Source organism: Girardinichthys multiradiatus, chromosome 21 (assembly GCF_021462225.1).
Source record: "Girardinichthys multiradiatus isolate DD_20200921_A chromosome 21, DD_fGirMul_XY1, whole genome shotgun sequence".
NCBI classification, from domain to species: Eukaryota; Metazoa; Chordata; class Actinopteri; order Cyprinodontiformes; family Goodeidae; genus Girardinichthys; species Girardinichthys multiradiatus.
Genome location: NC_061813.1, coordinates 28,702,517 through 28,727,433, shown reverse-complemented (window position 1 = coordinate 28,727,433; position 24,917 = coordinate 28,702,517). Strand labels below are relative to the sequence as shown.

Sequence of the window (24,917 nt, the reverse complement as noted above, 5' to 3'; positions counted from 1 at the left end):
CAGCTCTAATTTATTTACACACGTCTCACATTTTTCTCAAGCACCATCTGAAACACATTAGTAATCATGGAGGATTCAGTGATTGTGGCGACGTCCTGTTGCGACAAAGCATCCCCCAAACCATGACACTCCCACCTCCATGCCCTTCAGTTAGCATGAGGATCTTTTCATCAAATGCTGTATTTGGTTTATACCAAACATGTCCTCTTTTGTGGTCTCCTTTAGTATCTTTCTGAGAGAGCAAACGTTCTTCCTAGCACACCTCCCATGAAAATTAAACTTGCAGTGCAGTCTCTTCCTTAAATATACAGGAATATACTTTCATATCACTAGAGCCTGATGCAGGTTCTGTGATGACATTTTAAGGTTTTATTAGACTCCTGTAGCATTTTACGACACACATTTTAGGATTAACCTGCTAGCACGACCAAACCCGGGCATGTTGGCAGTTATTTTAAATGTCCTGCACTGGTAGACTATTTTCTCTATTGTGGGATGACTGATATCAAATTCTACAAACCGTTTTACCAGAGAATAAGCTGCAACAATCTTCTTACTCTAGGCCTCAGTCAGCTCTTTTGAAACAACCATGGTCTTCGTTCTCACTTCAAAAGTCAGAAGCACACCAAACTAAATACCTAAGGTTTAAACTGTGCAAATCGTCTTTAAAATACTAAGTGATAGTGTTGTCCTAATCCGCACTTGATCTGATCCAGAAATGTTTGATTTTAGGGGTTTTAAGATGACATAAACATATTTAGTCTTTGCCAAAACCTGGATTTTCTTTTTTATTTCATTTATACAGTAACTTTTCATATTATTTGAATTTCTCAGTATTATTTAAATGTAGGCTGCACGGTGGCACAGTTGGTATCACTGTTGCCTTGTAGCAAGAAGGTCCTGGGTTCGATTCCGACCGGGGGTCTTTCTGCATGGAGTTTGCATGTTCTCCTCGTGCATGCGTGGGTTCTCACCGGGTACTCCGGCTTCCTCCCACAGTCCAAAGACATGCCTGTTAGGTTAATTGGTCACTCTAAATTGCCCTTAGGTGTGTGAATGAGTGTGTGCGTGGTTGTTTGTGTGTTGCCCTGCGATGGACTGGCGACTTGTCCAGGGTGTACCCTGCCTCTCGCCCATAGATTGCTGGAGATAGGCACCAGCTCCCCCGTGACCCACTATGGAATAAGCGGTAGAAAATGACTGACTGACTATTTAAATGTATCACATATGTCCAAATATGTTAGGAAAACCTGCAGGCCACCGTAGGGTGTCCTAAATTATTCTCCTGACTCTAACCTGTGCTAACAATGAACTATAGGCATAGATGGTCAGGACACATTTTTTACCAGTCTAATGTATTATAGTCTAGCGCCTAGACCTTTTAGTTTGTTATCAAGATGGTTTTTTTTTGCACCTGGTCAGAAAATCAAGTACAACATATTTTTGACTCTTAAATCAGGGTGAGATATTTATAATCTGTCCTTCCTCTTATGTTTCCATGCAATTTTGCTAGAGGCCTAAGACTATGGTGAACTGTTTTCCTGTTTTGTTTTTTGGTTGCCTAGAGAAAATCAGATTGCGGTCCAGTAGGCGAGATTTGAGTGCACTTTGAAAGCATTTCTCAAAATCTCTATAAAGTCCAGCTGACTTATATAGCCTCAAAACTCTGATCCGGTTGGTTCATTTTGACATCCATCTGAATATTATACGTCACAGCTCTGTCTTTTTATCTGCAGGTAACTATTTAACATGTGAGGGAACAACTAGGGGATTATTTTAAGCTGCATCCTTTTGCATTCTGTTTGGTGTTTCTCTGTTGACTTTTATCCAGCTTTTTGCTCTGTCAAAGGCTGAGCAAATGTAATCTGGTTGAGGGCATGACCATGCTGCCAAATGTTGCAGCCACTGCCGCCAGACTGGCTCCAAGATTATGTCCAAAAGCATTTTATGTAACTCTTAAAGGAATGCATGTCTCAATTTGATATTTTAGCATTGCAAGAAACATGTCATTATATTTATTCCTGATTAAATATTAATTATCCTGCAGATAGAGGAGATCTGTTCCAGCTTTTAAGCACAAATGCCAGTGTTAAAACATCAGCAGTAAAAAATTGCTCCCATCACACTCTGCAGTCTTCCAGAAAATATTTTATTGGATCTTGCTTTATTGTAATGATTATGTGTCCAAAAGAGGAAGGGCAGCAGTTATCAGACAGGAAGGTCAGTATCGATTCTGCTGTCGTAAAGATTGTTAAATTGATTTATGAACTATTTACAGAAGTGCTGTTTGTGCTTTTAATAAATGTAAGACAAGAGTTTTGTTTTACAAAAGGTGTCAAAGCATTGATTACCGGCTTAATTTGAATTATAACAATGTTAAACATCTAGCAGAGATGGTTCCGCAGCCAAATCAAATTGGTGAGAAGTCTAGATGAATCAGAACATGCACGTCTCTTACCCTAAGTTACTTTTACACCTAAAAAAACGAGAATTTCAACTCAGCAGTAATGTACAGAAAAATCAAATGTTTTGCCTGTTACAGTTGTGTTCAGCGGTCTCCATGCACATATCATAGGCTTGGTTGTCATTCAAATATGAGCTTTTTAATCATTCACTTGAACTGTTTTTTCCAGCATGGAATTATTAAACAACGTATAAATGTAATGGATCAAAACATTTTATTAAATGTCTCCTACTAAATTGCTCCACATCCAAACACTTTTTGTAATCTTTACCAAGTTTCTGACATAATTTTAGCTGCATATTTTACAACTTTCTTCACAATTGGTAGAGTTCATTTATATTATTTGTTTTTCTGGTACAGTCTTAAATATAGTCCAGAGTTTTTCAATTTGGTTGCAGTTGGGGCCAATCCTAAACCAGTTTTGATTTGTGGTTTGGATCATTGTCCTGTTGGAATATTTAGAAGTGTCCACGCTTAAACCATTGGACCCTAGCTCTCTCCTGCAGATGACAAGAAAATGGTAAGAAGTTTAGGAACAACTCTGGAACCACCAAGGTTCTTTTGTTTGGCCACTTCACAGCCAACATCTTGAGGACTGACTCAAATTTACAGCTGGCCACATGGACAGTACAATCAAACAAGACAAAGATTGAGCTATGTGGAGGCACTGACAAGAAGTATCAAGACATTTAATTTCTTTGACATTTAAATATTGGTGCATTGCACACAGTGAGTGGAATAATGAAAGACGGCTTTGTCCAAATTCTTCATCTTCCCTTCATATCAACAACTAGATGGTGAAACTTTGCATATAGTTGGGTGTTCCAACAAGACAATGGTTCTAAATACACATAAAAACTGATTTTGGAATGAGTAAAGAAGGTTAACATCAATCCTCTTGGAATAAACCTTCCCAGAACCCTAATGTCAGCCTCTTTGATAACTATGACCAAAAGCCAGTTCTGTACCAGGAAACCATCCAAATCAAATAAACTCTAGAATTTCTGCTAAGAAAGAGTGATCTTGTATGAGCCAGAATCATCTGGAACCTTGTTAAAAAAAAAGTGTTTGCTCAGGGTGTAACCTGCCATGACGCATTCAACAAAATGTTGGTGGAGGTAGAAGTAACGACTGCCATTGAAAATTTGCAATAAATGGCAGTCTTTCACATCACTGTGTTGGCCTTCTCTTCTTTGCAGGATTGTTTTAATTCAGCCAAACTGAAGGGCTTTAGAGCACAAACAGCCTTTTTCTATTCACACTCCAAAACTTTCATTTAGTTTTTGGTCAGCAGTGGTTTTTATGCTGGAACTCTCCCATTTATGCCATTTTTCCCCAATATCTTTGTTATTATTGAACAATAAACATTGACATTAAGTGAGGCAAGGGGGGTCTGCAGTACAGTAGTTGTTTTTTCTCATGTTCAGGATGAGTTGTCAATGTGCTGTTGGAGTAATTTTGGTAAGGCAACCACTCCTGGGAAGGTTCACCACTGTTCCACGTTTTCTCCATTTGTAGGTAATGGCTCATTGTGGTTTGTTTGAGTCTTAAATCCTTAGAAATTACCTTGCAACTGACCCTAAACGTTGACTTTGTTTCTCATGTGTTCTTGGATTTCTTTATATTGAGACATAATTGGTTTTTCAGATTTTTGGCCTTCTTCGTGTGGTCAGACAGGTTCTGTGATTTCTTAATTCTAAAGATCCAGCAGTAATCAGGCCGGGGTGTGACTGGTGAAACTGTACGAAAAGATGTTGTTAAGAACAGTTAATTCGTGAATTAAAGGGGATCGATTTCTTTTTCACATTGCGACAGGTTGGTTTTGATTATTATTATTATTTATATATATATATATATATATATATATATATATATATATATAAATGAAACCAGCATTTGAAAACATTTTGAAACATTTAAGAAATCTGAAATCTTCTGGTGATGGCTACAAAAAAGTGTGTGGATTAGGTACCACTTTGTAAGAGACATATAAGAGATATGTGTGGGGTGTATGGACTGTATATATTTGAGCCTATATTTATAGTTTGGATCTTGTGTGGAATAGAAAATGCTATTTGAAAATATAACCTTTTTACCCAAATCTTGTTTGTTTTTTTAAGATTATTAAAACTCCATGTTGCAATAACTTTCCATCCTGGAAAAAGAACAGTTCAAAAGCCTCATTAAAGCTCAAAATGTTTATGACATTCGTACCAAAACTGTAACCTAAAGTAACCGTTCTTTTCTTTGTCAGATGAAGCCTTTATTTGATCTGACATTTGTGTCTTTCTTTCCATTTTGTTCCTTCTGGTAGACCAAACCAGTTGCATTTGCTGTCCGCACAAATGTCAGCTACAGCCCCAGTCATGATGACGATGTCCCTGTTCCCGGCATGGCCATCTCCTTCGATGCTAAGGACTTCCTCCATGTCAAAGAGGTGAGCAGCTAATGTTACAGTTAATATTTAAGATGCTGGCGATAAGGATGAGGATATCCAGCTTACCTCTAAGTCGGATTGTTTTGGCAGAAATTCAATAACGACTGGTGGATAGGACGTCTGGTGAAAGAAGGCTGTGAAATTGGTTTCATACCCAGTCCGGTAAAGCTGGAAAACACTCGCATCCTCCAGGAGCAGAGAGCCAAACAGGGCAAGTTCTACTCAAGGTACAAAAAGTTGTTTATCTCTAAATAATTTTTGTTTGGTCACGAAATCTTTTAAAATGAACAGAAACCATTTTTAGTTTTGGCTGACTTGAATGATAGAACTCTGTTGTTTTTAGCAAACTGGGAGCAAACTCATCGTCTAGTTTAGGTGAAGTGGTTCCTAACTCAAGGAAATCTACTCCTCCTTCATCTGGTAAGTAACTTTGTAAAAAATGGTCCTACTTTTTTTCTATCTTTAACCAACAGTTAACTGAAATTAAAGGTAAGCGGCACTTTTTCAAGTAATTTTCAAGTATATATATATATATATATATATGTATGCATTTTTCCATGTTTCATTTACTCTACACTCTCTGTAGTATTTTCATTCTGTGCTATATTCAACAGCTATAATTATCTCTGTGTGATGTCACTCTTGTCTGTCTGTGTCAGTAGCTGTTGACATAGATGCCACAGGTTTAGACCTTGAAGAAAATGAGCTCCCAGTCAACCTGCGATCCCCTAAAGCCAGTCCAAACACTCTTATATCACCCCTAGCAAAAGAGAAACGAATGACCTTCTTTAAGAAGGTAAACTCTAGACCTTCACACTGCCTTTTCTTCTTCTCTGCCCGCCGGCACGGCTCTGACTAAAACGCCCATGGCCTCCGGGCCTCACTTAGCGCCACCGCCTGTTTGTCGGCACCAGTGTCCCTGCCGTCCCACGACGTGCACTCCGCTATTAGCATGGCTGCCTGACCTTAACTTCTCTCTCTTTCCCTTTTCCTTCCAACCGCAGCTAAGCAGAAGCAGAAGTCGGTAAGTATTGGTGTTCAAAGCAACACGACAGCAGGGTCTAAGGGGGGACCTCCTGGTCTGATCTGTTTAAACTCTGCCTTTCCTAAACAGAGATTTCACTGCTTTACTTTCCTCCTGCCCTTTTCATTTTTCCCACAAACCTCTGTGTGTTAATATTTGCGTGTGATCTTGTAATCCTGACTTAGTGGGACCTCAGTGCAAGCGGTTTTGTATTAAGAATGAATGTAAGGGACATAATGTCATAGTTTATATTATTATTATGGCTAATACGTCAATGTGTTAATTTTGTTTAATTAATTTCAGAAAAAATAGCCTGTTAAAAAATTGACACATTTAATCGCACTGTGGAATGTAAACCCATATGTCATCTAAACTAGTGTTTGAATGAGTAAATACCAGATGTCCCATTGCAATTAAATGCAGCACATATTGATCTGCGAGCAACGTTGCGCTCCCTCAACAGTTTTGCCGATGGGGCGAGGGTCCACACCAAAAACAGCATTCATTGCACTTCACTGACTGCGCAACACTTTCTTTATCTGAAGCAGAGTACAGTGCAAAAGAGGTACATTTTCTAAAAAGGAACCAGAAAATGGTGACGTTTTATCTGCCAAAATGTGATTTTCCTTGAGTTAGAACAAACATTAGAACTAAACTTGGTATAATGAGACAAGAAGAGAAAAAAACAGGAGAAAATTATGATGAGATTTTCATGATATGATTAGCAGTGTTGAGCCTGTAAAAGAGCTCAGTTTCCACTCTGACCAGTTCCTTTCTGGAGCAATCGGATAGATATTCTGTCTCTAATGGCTGCGTGGGTATTTGCTCTAGTGTACAGCATTCAAAACTCAAGACATTTCAGCTGCGCTGCATTTTGGGTGCCAACCAGGGCTATTCATTAAACAGCTCTGTATAACAAGAGTAAAAAATATGTTAAACACTGCTTTTGAGAGTAAAATGGCCAAACAGAGAATATCCGTGGTGGAATGAGACATGCTAAATATTTTTCCAAAATAGTTTCATGATTTAGAAGAGTAAAATCTTGAAACTATGTTGGAAGAATAGTTAGCATGTCTCATTCCACCACAAATATTCTGGAAAACTGCTGGTTTTCTTGCCATAAGACACAGCTTTCCAGTTCCCACTAAATCTAGACAGAAATAGCTTTACATCAGCAACTGGTGGCTGGTTTGGTGAACCACTTCATAATGATGTTGATGATGATTATTATCATACTATTCATTAAATATAAAATAAATAAAAAATAAAACATTATAAAACATTACAAATATATTTATACATTTAATAATTATTCAATAAAAGTAAACACGATAGATATATAAATACTAAATACATATTTTTATCTTATATTACTATATAGAAAAAGGAAAAAAGTACATATTTGGACACATGCTAAAAAGCAAATAGCTTGCAATCATAAAAAACAAATCCCTGCAATAAGGTTTTCCTTCAATCCTAATTGAGGTATTTTAATTTGCCGTTTTGCCCTTTGCTGGGTTCACATGTAATTAAATTTATGCTGGCTGAATCAAATTTTACATTTGTATGTATTTTGTTTAATTAAAATTGGTAAAATTGGTCGAAATGTTCACATTCACTGAATAAGTTGTGTTCACGTCTTGGTAAACATGACAAACAAACAAACAAAACATACAACAAAAAATAAGCACATTTAATTTTGAAATTAACGTTGGTTTGTTCAAGTAATGAGAAGAAAAAAAGAAAACCTTTAAAAGCATTAAAATTACAGAATTTGTTACTAGCAAGAAAACCTCACACAGACCCTCCACAGTTTCAGGCCACACTGAAAAATGTATTCAGTATAAGGAAAGTATCACACATTAAGAAATTATGGTGTTTATTGTATAATAATATTGACAGCCTCCAAAAGCCCTTTAAAAGAATTGCAACTGAGATTTATTTTTTTATTTAAAATGTTTATAATGTATTCAGAGTGTCCTGGAACTGTTTTATTGGAGTGTAAGTATGTGACACAGGGGCTCATTTCCCCCTACATATACTTCATGTCGTATTTTCCGTTTTAAGATTTTTAATTGCCAATGAAAATCTGCCAATCCCCGTGCTGGTGGGCCAAATGTTTTACTGTTTTTGAATTGTGATCGACGGCCAAGTAAAATCCTTTGAAGGGCCACAAACAACTTTGTTATTTGTTATAGGAGAAGACTAAATGATGTCCTGTTGGCAAAAGGAATTTGTACAAAGATTTGACAGCTGGAGTACCAATAAGTGGTGCAAACTGCAGGAGTATGCAACTATAATAAAATATTAATTTATCATTAGGCTTTCACCAGCGGTATTAATAAAGGTGGAAGGAGCTGTGTTTTAAGTCGGTCGGGAAAAATCATACCTCCATTTATATCTTCTTTTTTAAAATTAAACTTTTTTTAAATTTGTTCAAAATCACCCTAAATCAGTTAATTACTTAAAACTGAATCTTGCTGTATTAAAGATAACATTGTGTTTGTATCTCGTCTTCATGTCTCTGATTAATGAAACATATTTAAGTACGGAGGGGGAAGCTAAATATAAGAGAATTGTACAAAAACAATCTGATTTGGTTTGTTCAATCATTAAATAGAAAAAAAGCTAAAAATAAAATCAAAGTGTCAAAACGTTCAAACAAGAACATTGCTTAGAAAAAAGCCATGTAACTGTTTTAAAGTTACTTTTAATAAGGCACATATTCAGTCCTCCCTATTGTTATTACACAATTAAATCTAATACAGTACAAAAAAAAGACAGCATGTTCTTTTTTTTTTTATAATACAGACAGTCCTTATTAAAAAAGGTGGTGTGGAGAAAAGGGGATGGACACTGTTGTTGCTTAGCTGGAATTCAGTGTAGCTGTTTCAAGCAAGATGGACTTAGAGACAGATATTAATAGATGTTATAATGGAGGAGGAGGATGTGAGAACTTACATAAAATATTATGAAAACATCTCAACAACTTCTCAAAGAGATTTGTGTAATTTTTTTTAACCAAAACTCCAAAATTCATTCCTAAAATGTCAAAATGTTCTGTATTCTAACAAAGATATCTATAAGAACAGATTTCAACAACATTCCAATCACTGTTTTTTGTACAAGGCATACCATCATGGCATTCTCCGTTTGACATAAAGCATTGTTTCACATGATTACATTGCATTGCAAGGATTAACTTCATCTACCAGAAGTATTTGAGCAGAACCACATATTTCAATAATAGCCTGGTTCTAGCCAGCAGCAGTGTTCATCCGTTCCCACAACGTCCCTGTAGAAGCCTTGTGATGTGAGAAAACAGTCAGAAGTGGGTTGACGAGTAAGAGAGAGTGATGGACTGCAAGAAAGAAGTTACAATAAATCCACTGAAACACTTTTCAGGAAGACAAAGAAAGCCCAGTGAGGAACATGAGCATTAGGCGTGACGGAGAACATGACTGCATGGTGAATGAAAAGTCCTGAAGATGATGTTTCTGCTTCTCAGCTGCCTGCCCTCAGAGTTCATGTTGAATCACGTACTGTTATTTCTTCAGGGAATAGAGGACTTCAGTATTCATGCTGGACGTTGACATACAGTATCTTCACATTAGCTAAAGATGCGCTTCAACATTAAACATACAATTTTAGATTAAAAGTTTGAGCTGTCATGAAATTTAATAGTCTATTATGGGATCTAAGGAGTCCTACACAGTCTCAAATGAAGGATTGGGTTTTGGTGAGTTTCAAGGCTTGGACAACTATAGAATTTTGTTGTCTTTTTGTTGTTTTATTTTCGAGGCATTTTTCCTTATTCCTTTTTCTAAAAGTGTCCAAAGTGTGGCTTGTGAGCCATTTGCGACCCTCTAGGTGGCACAAATTTGGCCAGCCAGTACAGGCGGTCGATGCAGATGGACACTTTTTAGAGTGAGATTTTCACTTGTGCAAGCCTTTCAAAGTGAATGATGACAATGGAAAAAGTTGGACAAAACACAAATCATTCTCTTTTTTATCTGATATTTTAATTTCACTCTGAACAGGACATCCAGTGATTTCTATTTGAAAGCATGCTTAGCTGCACCCGTTCATTAACCTAAATATAGCGAGTGTCTTTAAACATGGTCAGTATTAGGAATCATATCATATTACTGGTGCTAAGAAAAGATGACAAACAGTTTTCTAGAACAACTATATAGAAAACAAGTCAAAAGCTTGAACACCACTGATGCAAAGGATGGAAATTCCTTAAATCAATTAATTCAAATTCATTGAAATGGTTAAATAAAGGTTTATTTCCAATGTGTTGATTGTTTTGAGCTCTTAACAGATACCTTCGCACTTATTCTTTTTCGAAAATAAACAAAATTTAAATTTCACTGCTTTTTGGCCTTTAGACCCTCTTAGATCAGGGTTTCAAATCGAACCTTTGATTTTATTTACTTATTCTGGTTTAGATTAGCATTAACACTTCAATTTTTTTAGGTTTCACTAACAGAAAAGAGGTATCACAGATGCCGAACTGTGCTTTAAATGATCCATATTTAGTTAGAATAATTCAATACTAATTTGTCAAGTAAGTGTTGTAGATTTTAAAGTGGAGCTGTTGCAAGTTAGATCAGATGACAAAAAGCTGTAAAATAGCCCTTTAGCCAGCTGTCGTAAAAGTAGCCAACTTCAGCATTGTGTTGTCAGAGACTTGGGGAAGATTAAATATCCTAGATAAAGTGAAATTACAGGTAAAACATCCTCCTACTAGTTGACCATGAAAGTCAGTAGCTATACCTTAAAGTTACTCAATTACATCCCACTCCATATGTTGGTATTCAATATAAATATGTGTCAAAAGTCTTAAATAAATGTTCACAGCACAAAATGTCACTTTTAATTTCAGTGGATTTATTCACTTCAGAAATAAAGGCTTTTTTACGAAACCACTCCGACAATTCTCAATCGTACTTGAAGCGTGTTTTGTCCTTTTGAGAGGCACAGTTTTGTTTTCACTGTTAGATGATGATTAATTCACATGAAGGCTTTTCATAGATCTTCACCAAGAGTAGAAGGAAGTGTGGTTTTAAAAAGAACAAAGAAAACAAGCTAAAGCTGTTAAAATCACTTTAATTATTCCGTTGTCTAAGATACCAAAATCTCACTGCCTGAATCTGAATTAAAAGTGATTGGAAAAGAAATGTGTCAGCACTACTAACTCAAAAAAGGAAAAACATTCGTCAAGCTTTCAAACAGGAACAGTGACCTTTGGACCTAAACATTTTAATCTGTGCAATAAAGGGACGTATTTTAATGCAGTTCAGAGTCCAGTTTTCACAGATTTCTACTGTTTTTAAATAGAGAGAATGCTTCATCTGACATTTACTAACTAACTTATGTGCAGTAACTGGATAATAGACAAAGAGACTTTACTAAATATAGTGAGTATCTACTAAGATATTAGTCTGCAGCAGAGCTAAATGTCAATCTAAAACTCCTCGACTGAGATCCCACTTTGTCCTAAGAACAGCGAGTTTGTTTTTCTAGCCGTGTCTTGTGTTGATCTTGTCTCTGACTAACCTTTCCCGTACGATGGCTTTCTCCTATTTATTTTTTGTTTCCTGTGACAGGGACCATGACACAAGAGATGCAATCAGTCTCAAATTGTATTGAACTTATTGAATTGTTGTTTATAGTGGTCTCCTTTTATATATTCAAAAAAACACTAACATTGTTCAAATTTGAATTAACTGACTAATCTTATTAGACATCAAAGCCCGCTTGTGTTTTGTCAGGCCCACTGAGATGTACTGTGTCATGGTTCTAAAATGCCCCAGCATATTTGTTTTTTAAATAACAAGTTCAAGGGTTGGTGATGGGATGGTGTCTATCTTTTTATTAAACAATCCTTCCCCTGTTTTTGTGAAGACGGAACACATTCCTCCATACGACGTTGTGCCTTCCATGCGGCCCGTAGTTCTGGTTGGACCGTCTCTGAAGGGCTACGAGGTGCAGCAAAAAACTTCTGTCTTTAAAATGTTTGGATCATCATTGTGGGAAAACTGTTATCTTCAGTCACCTAATTCTGTGAATCTCCTGTCAACAGGTGACGGACATGATGCAAAAAGCACTGTTTGACTTCCTGAAACACAGATTTGAGGGAAGGTGAGTTTCTTCAACTTTCCTCAATAAGCACAAAGATCTCATCCCACTTCCTTTCTGAATTCTTCCTCTCTCCACGTCTATAGGCTGGTATTTATCGGTCCCCTGAGGTTAGAGAAGGGAGTGTGTAACAAGTTTGCTTGGCCTGGAGATGTGTGCTGCTGCTTTAAATAAGCCCTCTGCATGCCCTTAATAGGCCATAGTGAGCCCTAGAGCAGAGCAGGATACTTCTTGTTCAATGCTGAAGCCATGAAGTTACTTGAGATCAACTCTGGCTGTCAGCAGCAGCAAAGAAAACTGTTCATTTGATTGATAATAAGGTTTTTATTGCTATCCGTCTTTGCTCTGTTGCTAGTTTTTGTCAATTTATTCTTAAATACACAGGCTATTTTCTCACCATAGGTCATTGTTTTGTGGACTGTGTCAGTGCAAAGCATATAAGAACAAATACCATCAGACAAAATACCAGTAGCATGTGAAACAAATGGATATCACATGTAAAATTGGACTGAACTTATATAATGCTTTCCTAGTCAAAACCATCACTGAAAGCATTTTAGTTCTTAGAGTCTTATTCACCCAGAAGCTCTTAGATATGCCCAGGCATTCATACACCTACAGGTAGGTAACCTGGGGTTCAGAGCCTTGCCCAATGACACTTCAACATGTGGGAGGGAAGCTGGAATCAAACTCACAACTGCTGATTACCAGACAACTACTACACAGATCAAAATCATATTGTGTAGTAAAATGTGAAACTCCTGTTTTCCTACATGTTTCAAAAGTGAAAATTATACTTTGTTGTACACACATGTGAAAACCTTCAACAAGGGGAATACATTTCCACTCATGTTTCACATTTGGAAATTATATTGTTCAGTACAATTTACAACACGTGTGCAACGTTTTCTTTACGTTTTCGTGTTTCACATGTGAAAATAATATTGCGTACTAAAATGTGAAAACAAAAGTAAAGCCTTACACATGTAGAATACATTTCCGCACGTCTCATTTTTGGAGATAATTTTGTGTGACACATATGGAACCCATCCACATGTAAAGCATTTCCCCACTTGTTTCACATGTGGAAATTATGTTGTATAGAAGGATGTGAAACAAGTGTAAAAACGCATAACACGTGAAACATTTTTGCAGTGAAGTCCACATGTGGAAATTGCATTGTGTAGTAGAAGGTCAAACACGTGTAAAAACCTTTGACATGTAAAGCATTTTTCTTTGTTTTTTACCAATTGAAAATCATGTCATGTAGTAATGTGAAATATGTAAAAACCTTTTATGCAAGTTATATAATGTAGTAACATGCGAAACACCAGTGAGAACTTTCCACATGTGAAACATTTCATACGTTTTTTGTGTAGAAACATAAAATATCAAACAAAGTTTCACATTAAATCCTATATCAAAACACAAGGTACAATGTTTCACGTGTGATCATATAGAATAAGAAAACATCATAGATGCCCATCCTCACATTTTGAAAATTCCAAAAATATTTTTTTATTCTCTAAATGTGATAAAATAAAAATGCTCCAAACACAAGTCAGTTTGAGGTAGTTAGTGTGAATAGTTGTATGGAAAAAAGTCTGAAAGGTTACAAATCCTTTAGAAGGTTTCCAGCCTTTATAAAGTTGCCTAATATGTTGTGGCCTAATGACTTCCTTGCCCAGCATATTTTATTTCACTGGATATCCAGTGAGTCTTAAACTGAAATAAAAGCTATCCAAGTTATTAAATTGTTTTTTCCACCCAAATGAAACAGAATAACTGCTTGATCATCTGTTCTGCTCTGTAGCTATTTAGTTTCTTTCATTGTGATCCAAAGAGTCTCAGAAATCACTAAAAGTGATATCTGCTTTCTTTTCAACATAATTGGGCATAATGGCATTTGGTTGGTGCTGCTCAAAGCAGCAAAAAGAATAAATATGTTTGATGTATGATCATTATGAGGCAGGTTTTCCACCGAATTTTAAAAGGATATTGAATGAGACAACTGTTTATTTCAGTTGCAACTTTGCACATTTGAGTCGTGCTTTCTCCTTACAGCCACTACAAACAAGGCCTAATTGTCAAATCCTTTGCTAATTTTAATGTCATGAACATTTAATATATATTTTACCTTTACGTGTATCTGCATGCTTCCATTTGCCTTTCACTTTTCTGCTGACACGTCTGAATTTCTCCACTGTGGGACAATAAAGGATATTTTATTTCTATTAAACATTTACCCTGCTAACTGAGACTTGTATAGTCTGAGATGGGGCTGTTGGGTTCTTCACAACTTACCTGAGCATCACCCCAACCATTGTTTCTCTCTGCAAAACAATTGACTTTACATTGTTTAAATATGGCCGTGTGACAATTCCCAGATTACTGTGAAACAACAATTGCTTGCCTAAAGAGATTGCTAATCTTTTTCCCGCTGTTGATTGCGTGACACATGCCAGAACACTGCATATCTGTGCTTTGATTTAGTTTTGGGAACATTTTATGAAACATAAGTTGAACAAATTGAAATCTATAAAGACAATCATGTCAAAATGACTCAATCAGCTCCATCCTTCTCCTTTTTTCAGAATTTCAATCACCCGTGTCACGGCCGACATCTCACTTGCCAAACGCTCGGTCCTGAACAATCCCAGCAAGCACGCCATCATCGAGCGCTCCAACACACGCTCCAACTTGGGTACGTTTGCTCTAAATCAGCCTGGGAACATCTGGGTTCCCTGATTCATAATGTTTTCAAGGAGAACAGTTGACGCAGAGACGGAAGGAAACAATTATAGAAAATCTCAACAACAGGAACGATAACTTTGCCGGCCTCCTTTTGTGGGGAATGAACGATTGAGCATAAAGCTACGATAACAAGCTCCACAGCTGCTCCGATATGACTGAGGTTGATTAGAGATTTTGTTGTGATTAGAATGAAAGGGATTCCTGAGCGAAATGGAGGTGACGAAGGCTAATCTCAGCTATTTATCACCAGAAGTCAGCAACTACAGCAGCATTAGGAGCCCCTGCCAAAGTGAATAATGGAAGCATAACATGTTATTATATCAAGCACAGATCTTGCCATTTAAAAGTCACCATACTGTATGATGATGTTAGGCTTTGAGCAAAGGAGGAACCCAGAATGCAGACTAGCAGACAGCATTACGGCAAGTGGAAAAAGATTTAATGAATAAAAAACAAAAACTCACTCACAGATGAGGCAGGAACAAAACAATAAACGGGCAGGCGAGACAGGCATGGCATGATCCAGAAAGCAAGACTTGAGCATGAATTTGAAAATGATTCCACAATGAATAACTGAACAGGTGTGTATTTACGGAGCGTGACCAGGTGAAACAAGAAGACAGATTAACTAGGTGCAGGTGAACCGAATCAAGTTGATTGACAGGAGGGAACAAACGTGACTGGAGCAAAACAGGAATTCAAGAATACAAACTTATAGAAACATAACTGGAAAAACATGAAACGAAAGCATAACCAGATCCAAAAACTTAACTTGACAACACATGGACTAGAAGACAAAAACTAAAGCATGACTAGAAAAATAATAAACAGAAACATGATTGAAAACCTTAACTGTGAAACAGACCAACAAAACCCAAAAACACCCACAAATCATAACAGATGATGATTTGGCTAATTTCTTGTTTTTTTCAAGTACCTCTAATGGTTCTAACTGAACATGACAGAACTGATACTTAAAGCCGATAATTGTATTCACTTTATATTTGGTGTCCCATGTGAGATCTATTAAGTCGTTCCACTAACAAAAATATCCCTCTCTTTATGAAATAATTGAATAACATGCGATGGTGACTTGAAAGAAAATCACTGGAAGATCAAACAAATGATTTGTGGAAAATGAGTGGAATATTTTTTCTGCTTTGGTTTGTTTTGTCGGGAAAATGACACTTTGAAGGAGCTGAGGTTCCTGCAGTTAGGTGGGAACCTTTTTCATGTCATGTGTTTGCTTCAGGTTTGGTTGCTGCTGGGAGTTTTAAACGTTCACTCCATTCTTTCTGGGATGCTTGCAGAAGTGGTTTTGCAGTCAAATTTTAGCTGTTTAAATCTCATATGTCAGAGAGTGGTTTACACTCTGTTATACCTATTTGTTAATCCATCCATCCATCCATCTGTCCATCCATCCATCCATCCATCTGTCCATCCATCTGTCCGTCCATCCATCCATCCGTCCATCTGTCCATCCATCCATCTGTCCATCCATCCATCCATCCATCCATCTGTCCATCCATCCATCCATCTGTCCGTCCGTCCATCCATCCATCCGTCCATCTGTCCATCCATCCATCTGTCCATCCATCCATCCATCTGTCCATCCATCCATCCATCTGTCCATCCATCTGTCCATCCATCCGTCCATCCATCCATCTGTCCATCCATCCATCTGTCCATCCATCTGTCCATCCATCCATCTGTCCATCCCTCCATCCATCCATCCGTCCATCTGTCCATCCATCCATCTGTCCATCCATCCATCCGTCCACCCATCCGTCCGTCCATCCATCCGTCCGTCCGTCCGTCCATCCATCCATCCATCCATCCATCCGTCCATCCATCCGTCCGTCCATCCATCCATCCATCCATCCATCCCTCCATCCATCCATCCATCCATCCACTCATCCATCCATCCGTCCATCCATCCCTCCATCCATCCATCCATCCATCCACTCATCCATCCATTCGTCCATCCATCCATCCATCCGTCCAACCATCCATCCATCCATCCGTCCGTCCATCCGTCCGTCCATCCATCCATCCATCCATCCATCCGTACATTTATCCATCTCTTTAATCATCCTTCCATTGACCAATGACCTCTGTAGAAATATCTGCCATTAAGTCACAGTAAACATTTGTATTTATAATTTTAAAATGGCTCAAACAAAGTGGGGAATTTTGACATGAAAATGTATGAAACCTGAGCTCCTCTGAGACCCCTTATCTTCTAACAGAAGCCCTACCTCTCAGGTCCTGATGTTTTAATACCCAAGTCTCACTGTTTGCTTTTTGCACAATCCTTAACCAAACAGAACTCCACAGCTCAGCTGGCAAAAAAAACGTTTTTCCACTGCTAATAAAAATCTCTTCCCTTCAGCTGAAGTCCAAAGTGAGATCGAGCGGATTTTTGAACTGGCCCGTACATTACAGCTGGTTGTTCTGGACGCCGACACTATCAACCATCCATCTCAGCTGGGGAAGACGTCCCTAGCACCCATAATTGTCTACGTGAAGATCACCTCCCCCAAGGTGAGAAAAAGTCAGCACAAGAATAATATTTCTGCAGGTATTACTCCTTCACCCATGTCATGAACTATCACAAGTTGTGTTGTCTTCCCATAACACCGCCGTTCCCTGGCCATAATCTTAAATTCAGCATGTCAGACTGCCAATTTATGAGAAAGAAAAGTAAGGGAGGACTGATTCATCACTCTGACCTTCAGCAAGTGTTTTAAAAAGGCTTGTGATTCAGAGATCAGTGGAAACAGGCATTTGTGTAATGCAAACAAGAAAGAGGACACCGCTAAAGATATAAAAGATGCAGCTTTAAATCTGTGGATGATGCTCACAGCGGGATGTAATAAATTGCTTTTGTGTTTGTCCTTTCTGCTACCGCATACCTGCCTAAAGGGAAAATCATGGTTTATTTTGTAGATTTTATTTTGGCTTTAAACTGTGAGGGAAGGAGTAGTCAAACCAATAAATTATGGTTTATCAGTCTACTGCATCTGTAGCATCAAGGGCTTAAAAATAATTTTACTTGAGTATCGTGCCAAAGTCGTAAACCACTCTTCTTCAATACTTTCAGTTCCATTTGGCAAGATATGCTAATCTTTTTGCAGCCTTGACCAATATTTATCTAGGATATGCAAAGGTCATTAAAACTTTTTTATTGGACTTTATTGGTCTGCTTTTTTACTAATTTATCACCCAGTCCTGCACTCTTTAAGCCACCATGAGTTGGTAAGGATTTTATGCCTTCTATTATGTTATGAGAACCTCTAAGTTTCTTTGCTGTTCTTATTTTGTCATCTTTTTGTTCTTTTTTTAAGTTTACAGGAATGGACTGTAACATTTGCCCCCACAAAGTCTTGATTTAATTTTAGTTTTGTTTTGTTTTCTGTCCTTATTTGTCTTCAGGTGCTGCAGCGGCTTATCAAGTCCAGAGGCAAGTCTCAGGCCAAACACCTGAATGTCCAGATGGTGGCCGCTGACAAGTTGGCTCAGTGTCCTTCTGTGAGTGCAGCCAGATCATCACCAATGGGACCTGGGCTTTAAATTCAGTTTGGTGCCTTTTGGCTCTAAACTGAAGTTTCTTTTGCTAAAAGCTTCATAACTCTTGCCAGTTCTGTTTCCACTCCTCATTAATCTGCTTAGTTATTATTGTTGAAAATGAAATGAGTCCCCCCCGCTTGTGAAAGAGCAGACTTAATTTAATTCAAATAGCTCTGGGGTGTCCTCAGGGAATTACTGTTCAAGGTTTGCCTGAGAATTCATCGCTGAAGTTGGTACATTTTGTTCAGAGGAATGTTTTTTTAACATAGGCTCTGACATTTTGTATTTATGGTAATCAGGATATGTTCTTACAGTTAATACACATCTGTTTTTATCTGTAGATTTCTCACGACATTCCAACAGTCAATTTCTAAAAAATACAGACTGATTTCCTTAAACTGGGACTGTCTCGCTTCTCCCAGGAGATGTTTGATATCATCCTCGATGAGAACCAGCTGGAAGATGCATGTGAGCACATGGCTGATTTCCTTGAAGCCTACTGGAGGAGTACTCACCCCACCAGCTCCAGCACCCCTGACCCAGTGCTGACGAATCTACCTGTTGCGGCCCTGCCCAATGCTCCGACGCCAGCCTCCGGTGTGCAGGTATGAATGCTGAGGAGTCCACCACAGGGACAATGGCACAGTATTGATATTTTAGAAAAAAACAAAATTAATCACATGTCCAGTCAGTAAAATATATTAAAAAAGGCTGTTGGCCAGCCGTTAAAAATATGTCTCTGTTTAGCTTTGTTTTGATAAACATCCTTTAATAACTTAACATTTGGCAATTAAAATGCAAATGGGAAGATAAACTGCTAAAAAAACAGAAAAAAAGATAAATCAATTTGGTATAGAGGAGTTTGAATTACAGAAACCAAACAACTTAGAATAAGCAGCTTCATTTAAAAAGAAGCAAACTAACAAAACTAAATGCCAGCTTTGTTCAATATGAAATTGTTAAACAGATTATATCATGGCTAATTACCTGAGAAATAATAAGTAAACATTGTTTGGTTCTACAGAAACTACTGTGCTAAATCTTTTATCATTTAAAATGTATATATTTGCCTGATGCTTAGGGTTTCTTTATAGTCTTCAAATGATTCAACTTTTTAAAATAGAATAGCTAAACGAATGTCATCTAAGGGTGCCCTGCAAAGGTATTCATACACCATCAAATTTTGTCACATTGCAACTTCAAATTACATTTTATTTATTGGGGCTTTGATGAGATAGACCGACAAAACATAACTGTGAAGTAAAGGGAAAAGGATTACATGATTTAAAAAAAATTCAAGTATTGTTGGCATTGGTTTTTATACCCAATGAGTCAAAAAGCTCAGTCAGATTGGAGAGGGAGCGTCTGTAAACATCAATTTTCAAATCTTGTCACAGATTCTCAATTAAATTGAGGTATGGACTTTGACTAGACCATTCTAAATGCTTTACTCTGAAGCATTCAGCTGTTGCTCTGCCTATTTCAAGGGTTGTCATCCTGCTAAGGAGTGCAAGGAGAATGAATACTTTTGCAAACGCTGTAAACAACGTTTCTTTAATACTCAGGCTGTTGACAGATACTTAGAGTAGCTTGTAAATGGTAAAGTGTTTACCTGTACTATTTCTCCACCCAATGCCATCACACTGGGAAATGTAAGACTGAGAATGAGGACAATGCTGATGTTGATGAGGATCACGAGTGAGCTTATATTTGCTCATGTGGTAAGTGTTGCAGTGCTGTGTGACTGAGAAGGAAAGAGCAGTTTAAAACCTTCTCTGGATTTGACAAACAGTTGTGTGCTCTTGTGTAATGATCCACGTAGTGAAGTTGTGCATGGCATTAAATGATGCTGTGCTGAAATGGGTATGGAGAGTAATATTTTGTGAGTTTGCAGTGAGGTATTCGTGGATATTCTCTTTTTTTATTTCTTGTTAATAATGTGTCACTGGTTCCAGGGCAACGGTACAGAGCAGAGAGGAAAAAAGGCGTTAGTGGAGAGGAAGGGGTCCAAAGAAGACAACCAGCATCATCATCACAAGCACCATCACCACCATCACCAGAGCCAGGACCAGGCTGACATAGAGGCTGAGGAAGACAGCAATGAGGAAGAGAGACCTCTAAGGACAGAGTCCGGCAAGAGACCCCCACACATCCACCACAGGTCATCATCCACCAGGACTGAGCACCACCATCACCACCACCACCACAGCAGCAGAGCCAGGGGCCTCTCTCGGCAGGAGACTTTGGACTCGGAGCCCCCCGAGAGCCGAGAGAGTCGCGAGAGCAAGGACTCTGCTCGCGTTGAGTCGCGGGCTCCGCTCCGCCACCAGGATGAGGACGAGGAAGAGGACGACGACGACGACGATGACGACGACGAGGAGGAATTAGGGGAGGGGCACCCCCAGCAGCAGCACTATTACGAGCCGCTGCCCCACCGGGACCACAACCACCATCATCACCACCACCATCACCGCAGCGGGGCAGACGAGGCCGGCCTGGGACATCACCGCTCAAAAGAGCGCGAACAGGACCACAACGAGCGAAACAAGCAGCGCTCTCACCACCACCACCGCCCAGCACACGACCACCACCACCATCACTATGAGCGGGACAGGGAGAAAGAACGAGAGGGGGAGGTGGCTCCCAAAAAGAGAGGTGAAGCAGGTGAGGTTTGGGCTAGAGACTCACACATCCATCAGTGACAGACCAAAGCCCTGCTGAAGCCCCTCTGAACTCTTCATTCCTCCATCATGCTGCTAAACCCAGAAGCATCCCGTTTCTCTCCCCTTCTTTGTAAATGCTCTCACATCTTTTACAGAATTTTGATTACATAGATATAAATATAAATATATATACGTATGTGTGTATCTATACATAGACATTGTTTATGTGTGGATATGCATGACTATTTTCAAATATGCATATTTTAAACCTGTGTTTTGATAAAGCATGACCTGAAAGCAGAATTTTTTTCTGTACTAAGCTGCGCTTTCTGTGATTAGCATTATAATTTTTTTTTATTTTTAATATTATTATTGTTAGGTTTTATTGCTTGCTACCACTTGAATAATTTGTTCCTTCAGACTACTGCGGGGGGGTTTACCAGCCAATATAGTTCGATGCTGTAATTGCAGAATAGTTTGGCAGTTTGGGAAATTTGCTTTCTTGGATTAATACCCACTAATAAAACAGTCAGGATTTTATTTATAGTACAAAAGTGTTGCAACAATTATTCCTGTTAGAATTTAATCATAAATTAAGTAAACAACAATGTCTGATCTAAAATACCCCGGTACTATTGCAACTACACTGCAAGTAATATTTCTGTCATGAAGGTTGATCCCCGTTTTGAGAGATATGGATTTAACATCACGTTTATTTAAGCCAAAACACAAAAACTGTACTAATAAGCCACGCCCGTTTCTCAAAAAGTCGGTGTGGTTTAGGGTCCAGAGGTTATATCTGCAGTTATGTTCTAATGCTACATTGCTGCAGAAATATATCTGTTATGAAGGTTAATCCAGGTTTTGAGAGATATGGATTTAACTTCACGATTATTTAAGCTAAAACACAAAAAACGTACTAATAAACCACGCCCATTTCCCCGAAAGTAGGCGTGGCTTAGGGTCCAGAAGTTTTATCTGCACAACCGCAGCACTATTTCTTTTTATGACGGTTGATGCTCGTTTGGAGGGTTTAACTTTATTATCATTTGAGCCAAAACTTTCATCTTCAACCCCACCTACTCCAGAAGTTTTAAATGTATTTTAACTACAATGGTGATAATGTGAAAATTTTTCTAATAACCCAGGCCTACTCCTTGACAAGGTGGGCATGGCTTATGAGCAAAAAACTATATCTGATCCACTAAAAATCATCTACTGAGCTAAGATTTCGCAAGTATGTTTAAAAACCTAAACTAAAAGTTTGATACACTCGAAAATGTCACAACACCATAATTTGGTCCTAATTGGTCTTTAATACACTATAAAATACTTTTAAATATGATTTAAAAGACAATCTTGATTATTTAAAAAGATTTTGACAACTTTTAGACAAAATGTTGTCTATAATGCCACTATAGTTGCCGTCTTCCTAAATGGAGAACCTTATGTAGGGATGCACTGATCAGAACAGGTAAAATAGAAGAACCTCCTGGTAAAATATTACCCAAGTCACAACGTAGAAAACGTGCCATACTGTATGTTTGAGTTAGTAAAACCTCAATATAAGTTAAGATCTCCAGATCTATCAGATCTCCATGACATAACAGTAAGCAAAGAGTTAACCTATTTGGCATTCAAAAAGATCAAGGTTGTCTCAGTGACTCTGCTTTGTTTAACCTGGAGGAAAACATGAAAATATTTTTTTTTACAAGACACATAGCCCCATATTTACCAGAAACTTGAAAGTCACATTAGGAAAGAATTTTTCCCAGAGTGGCACACTACTCCTCACATTTTCTGTTAAATTTTAAATGCTCAGTTCCTTTTCTTCATTCTGTATCCAACGTTTTACACATATAGTGTTGACATATTTATGCCTCCTTTGAGACCGACTATGAAACGAATGAGCGCAACAGGAACTTCCTCTCTAAATATGGAGTACTGTTTTTCTTATGGGCCCAGAAACATTTTCTAACATTGGTACACCCTTTATCCTGCAGTTTGTTTCTGATACATACTGGCTCCAAACAGGAGTGGTTTGATATAACACACTGGAAATCTCCATTCTGGTTCATCTTTTATCAAGTCTGACCCATTTTCTAATGAATGTTGTTGAATTCCCACCAGGACTCCCTCTTCTTCTTACAGTACAAAGAATGTTAACTATGGGAAATGTTGTCCTGAATGTTCTGCACTTAAAATAGTCATTTATAAAACAATCTCAAAGTGTTTTAAATGTTTTTATCTACAATCTGTTCACTCCCCCAACCTGGTCAGTACTGTTTCACACTGATATTTATGCTGAAGCTGTCTTACATGATGACATTTTTTCTTATTTTGACTCCTCTATTTTCACTCCACCCCCCTACCCTTCTTTTGTTCTCACTTGAAAAGTGTAATTATTAAAGAAAATATTCCTATGCTACATTTGTAGCCCCACAGATTTTATAATAGTGTACATGTGTATGTACATAATGCATAAATATGAAGAATAAAGTTGACAGAGAACTGTAAAGGCAGGGGGAATATTTTGATATGTGCTTTGTCAGAAGAGTAAGTTTAAGGAGGGATGCTGCATCTATAAATAGTCAAGAGAAACTCTGAGGCTCACCGGCCCTTCCCACCCAGTCGTCATGACAACCTCAACATCAATGACAACACAGTCTAAAACAGCAAGGCGTGTCTTTACACAGAACTGCCGCTTAAATAGACAAGTCCTACCACAGATGCAGCTGATTGGATCTTTTTAATAACATCAAGGTCAAAGCTGCTTTTATATCTCACTATGGCCTTCATATATTACATACAAAGATGCAAAACAGATGGACTTATAGCAGTTTGGTGAATGCTTAGAAAGACTGAGGAAAAAAATGTTGCAAGTTTGCTGAACATACATAGATCATATTTAACTAGATGCCTAGAGTTTAATTTATACAGAGTAAAGTGTTACCAATCAAAATCCTTTTTACTGTAAATCTTACCCTAATGGCTGGGGTCAGTCTCTGCCTCAAACAGTGGAGTTCAAGTATCTTGGTGTGCAGGTGATGGAAGGATGGAACAGGAGATGGGTAGACCTATTGGGGCCTTGTCTGAATCCATCAGTAATGTGGATGCAGCGCTGGTCTGCAGAATGAGCCAAAAAAGTAGAACTCTTGATTTACTGGTCTATCAACACAATTGTTAATATGGGCACTATCGTTAATGCCCAGGGTGATATTATGTGAGGGAGTGGAGAGGGTTCTTGGGAAAAAAAAAAAAAAGAGTTTTGCATTGCTTAGTTTTCTTTGCCATTCAAAAGGAAGTGAGTAGTCCTCTGTATTGTCCACAGTGTAAGCACTAAATTGCCAACTAAACTGCAATTTAGTTGGCTTATGAAGTTGGTATCTGATTTTAGATTGCTATCCATGCTGAATTAAAGGGGTTACACTTTTTTTAAGGACTCTTGACCACATTTGATCAACGTTTCTGGCATCGAGACAACCTTAAATTAAGAGAAGCATAAAAACTTGCTACGAGTGGGACGTTTGTGAAGCTGCTGACTGCAGACTCCATTAGAAGTGATTACCTGACTAATTATCATGTTTATGCTTTTTTAAAGCTATGAAGAGCAGAAAGCAAAAGGGTATGCTCTTATGTGCACGTTTTTTCTGTATGTTTTCTGTTTTGGTTGAATTTCAGAATACAATATATAAAAATATGTTATTTAAGCAGCAGTAAGAATAATTGTTTTTCTGTTTCTAAGAAAAGTAATTAGATCATGTTATATACTTTTCTCTTTAATTTTTGTGTCAGCACAGTGAATCTGTTGGATTTTTACAAGTGTTTAGCATATCTCATAGTGGTCCATGCCAAACA

General features: G+C 37.9%; 1 protein-coding gene across 5 annotated transcripts in view; it reads left to right on the top strand.

Moving 5' to 3' along the window:
• Positions 1 to 24,775, top strand: part of cacnb2a (calcium channel, voltage-dependent, beta 2a) — a 100,624-nt gene extending 75,849 nt beyond the window's left edge. For 3 of the 5 annotated variants that reach the window (XM_047349393.1, XM_047349397.1, XM_047349394.1), the window contains 11 exons: positions 4,779 to 4,901; positions 4,992 to 5,128; positions 5,245 to 5,321; positions 5,564 to 5,697; positions 11,839 to 11,919; positions 12,017 to 12,075; positions 14,667 to 14,776; positions 17,219 to 17,370; positions 18,262 to 18,357; positions 18,819 to 19,001; positions 20,352 to 24,775. In XM_047349393.1, coding sequence (XP_047205349.1) covers positions 4,779 to 4,901; positions 4,992 to 5,128; positions 5,245 to 5,321; positions 5,564 to 5,697; positions 11,839 to 11,919; positions 12,017 to 12,075; positions 14,667 to 14,776; positions 17,219 to 17,370; positions 18,262 to 18,357; positions 18,819 to 19,001; positions 20,352 to 21,098 — 1,899 coding nt within the window. In that variant the 3' untranslated portion in view covers positions 21,099 to 24,775. Of the gene's footprint in view, positions 1 to 4,778; positions 4,902 to 4,991; positions 5,129 to 5,244; positions 5,322 to 5,563; positions 5,698 to 5,905; positions 5,926 to 11,838; positions 11,920 to 12,016; positions 12,076 to 14,666; positions 14,777 to 17,218; positions 17,371 to 18,261; positions 18,358 to 18,818; positions 19,002 to 20,351 lie in introns of all 5 variants that reach the window. The other 2 variants (XM_047349396.1, XM_047349398.1) reach the window with 1 other exon arrangement.
• The last annotated feature ends 142 nt before the right edge of the window (positions 24,776 to 24,917 follow it).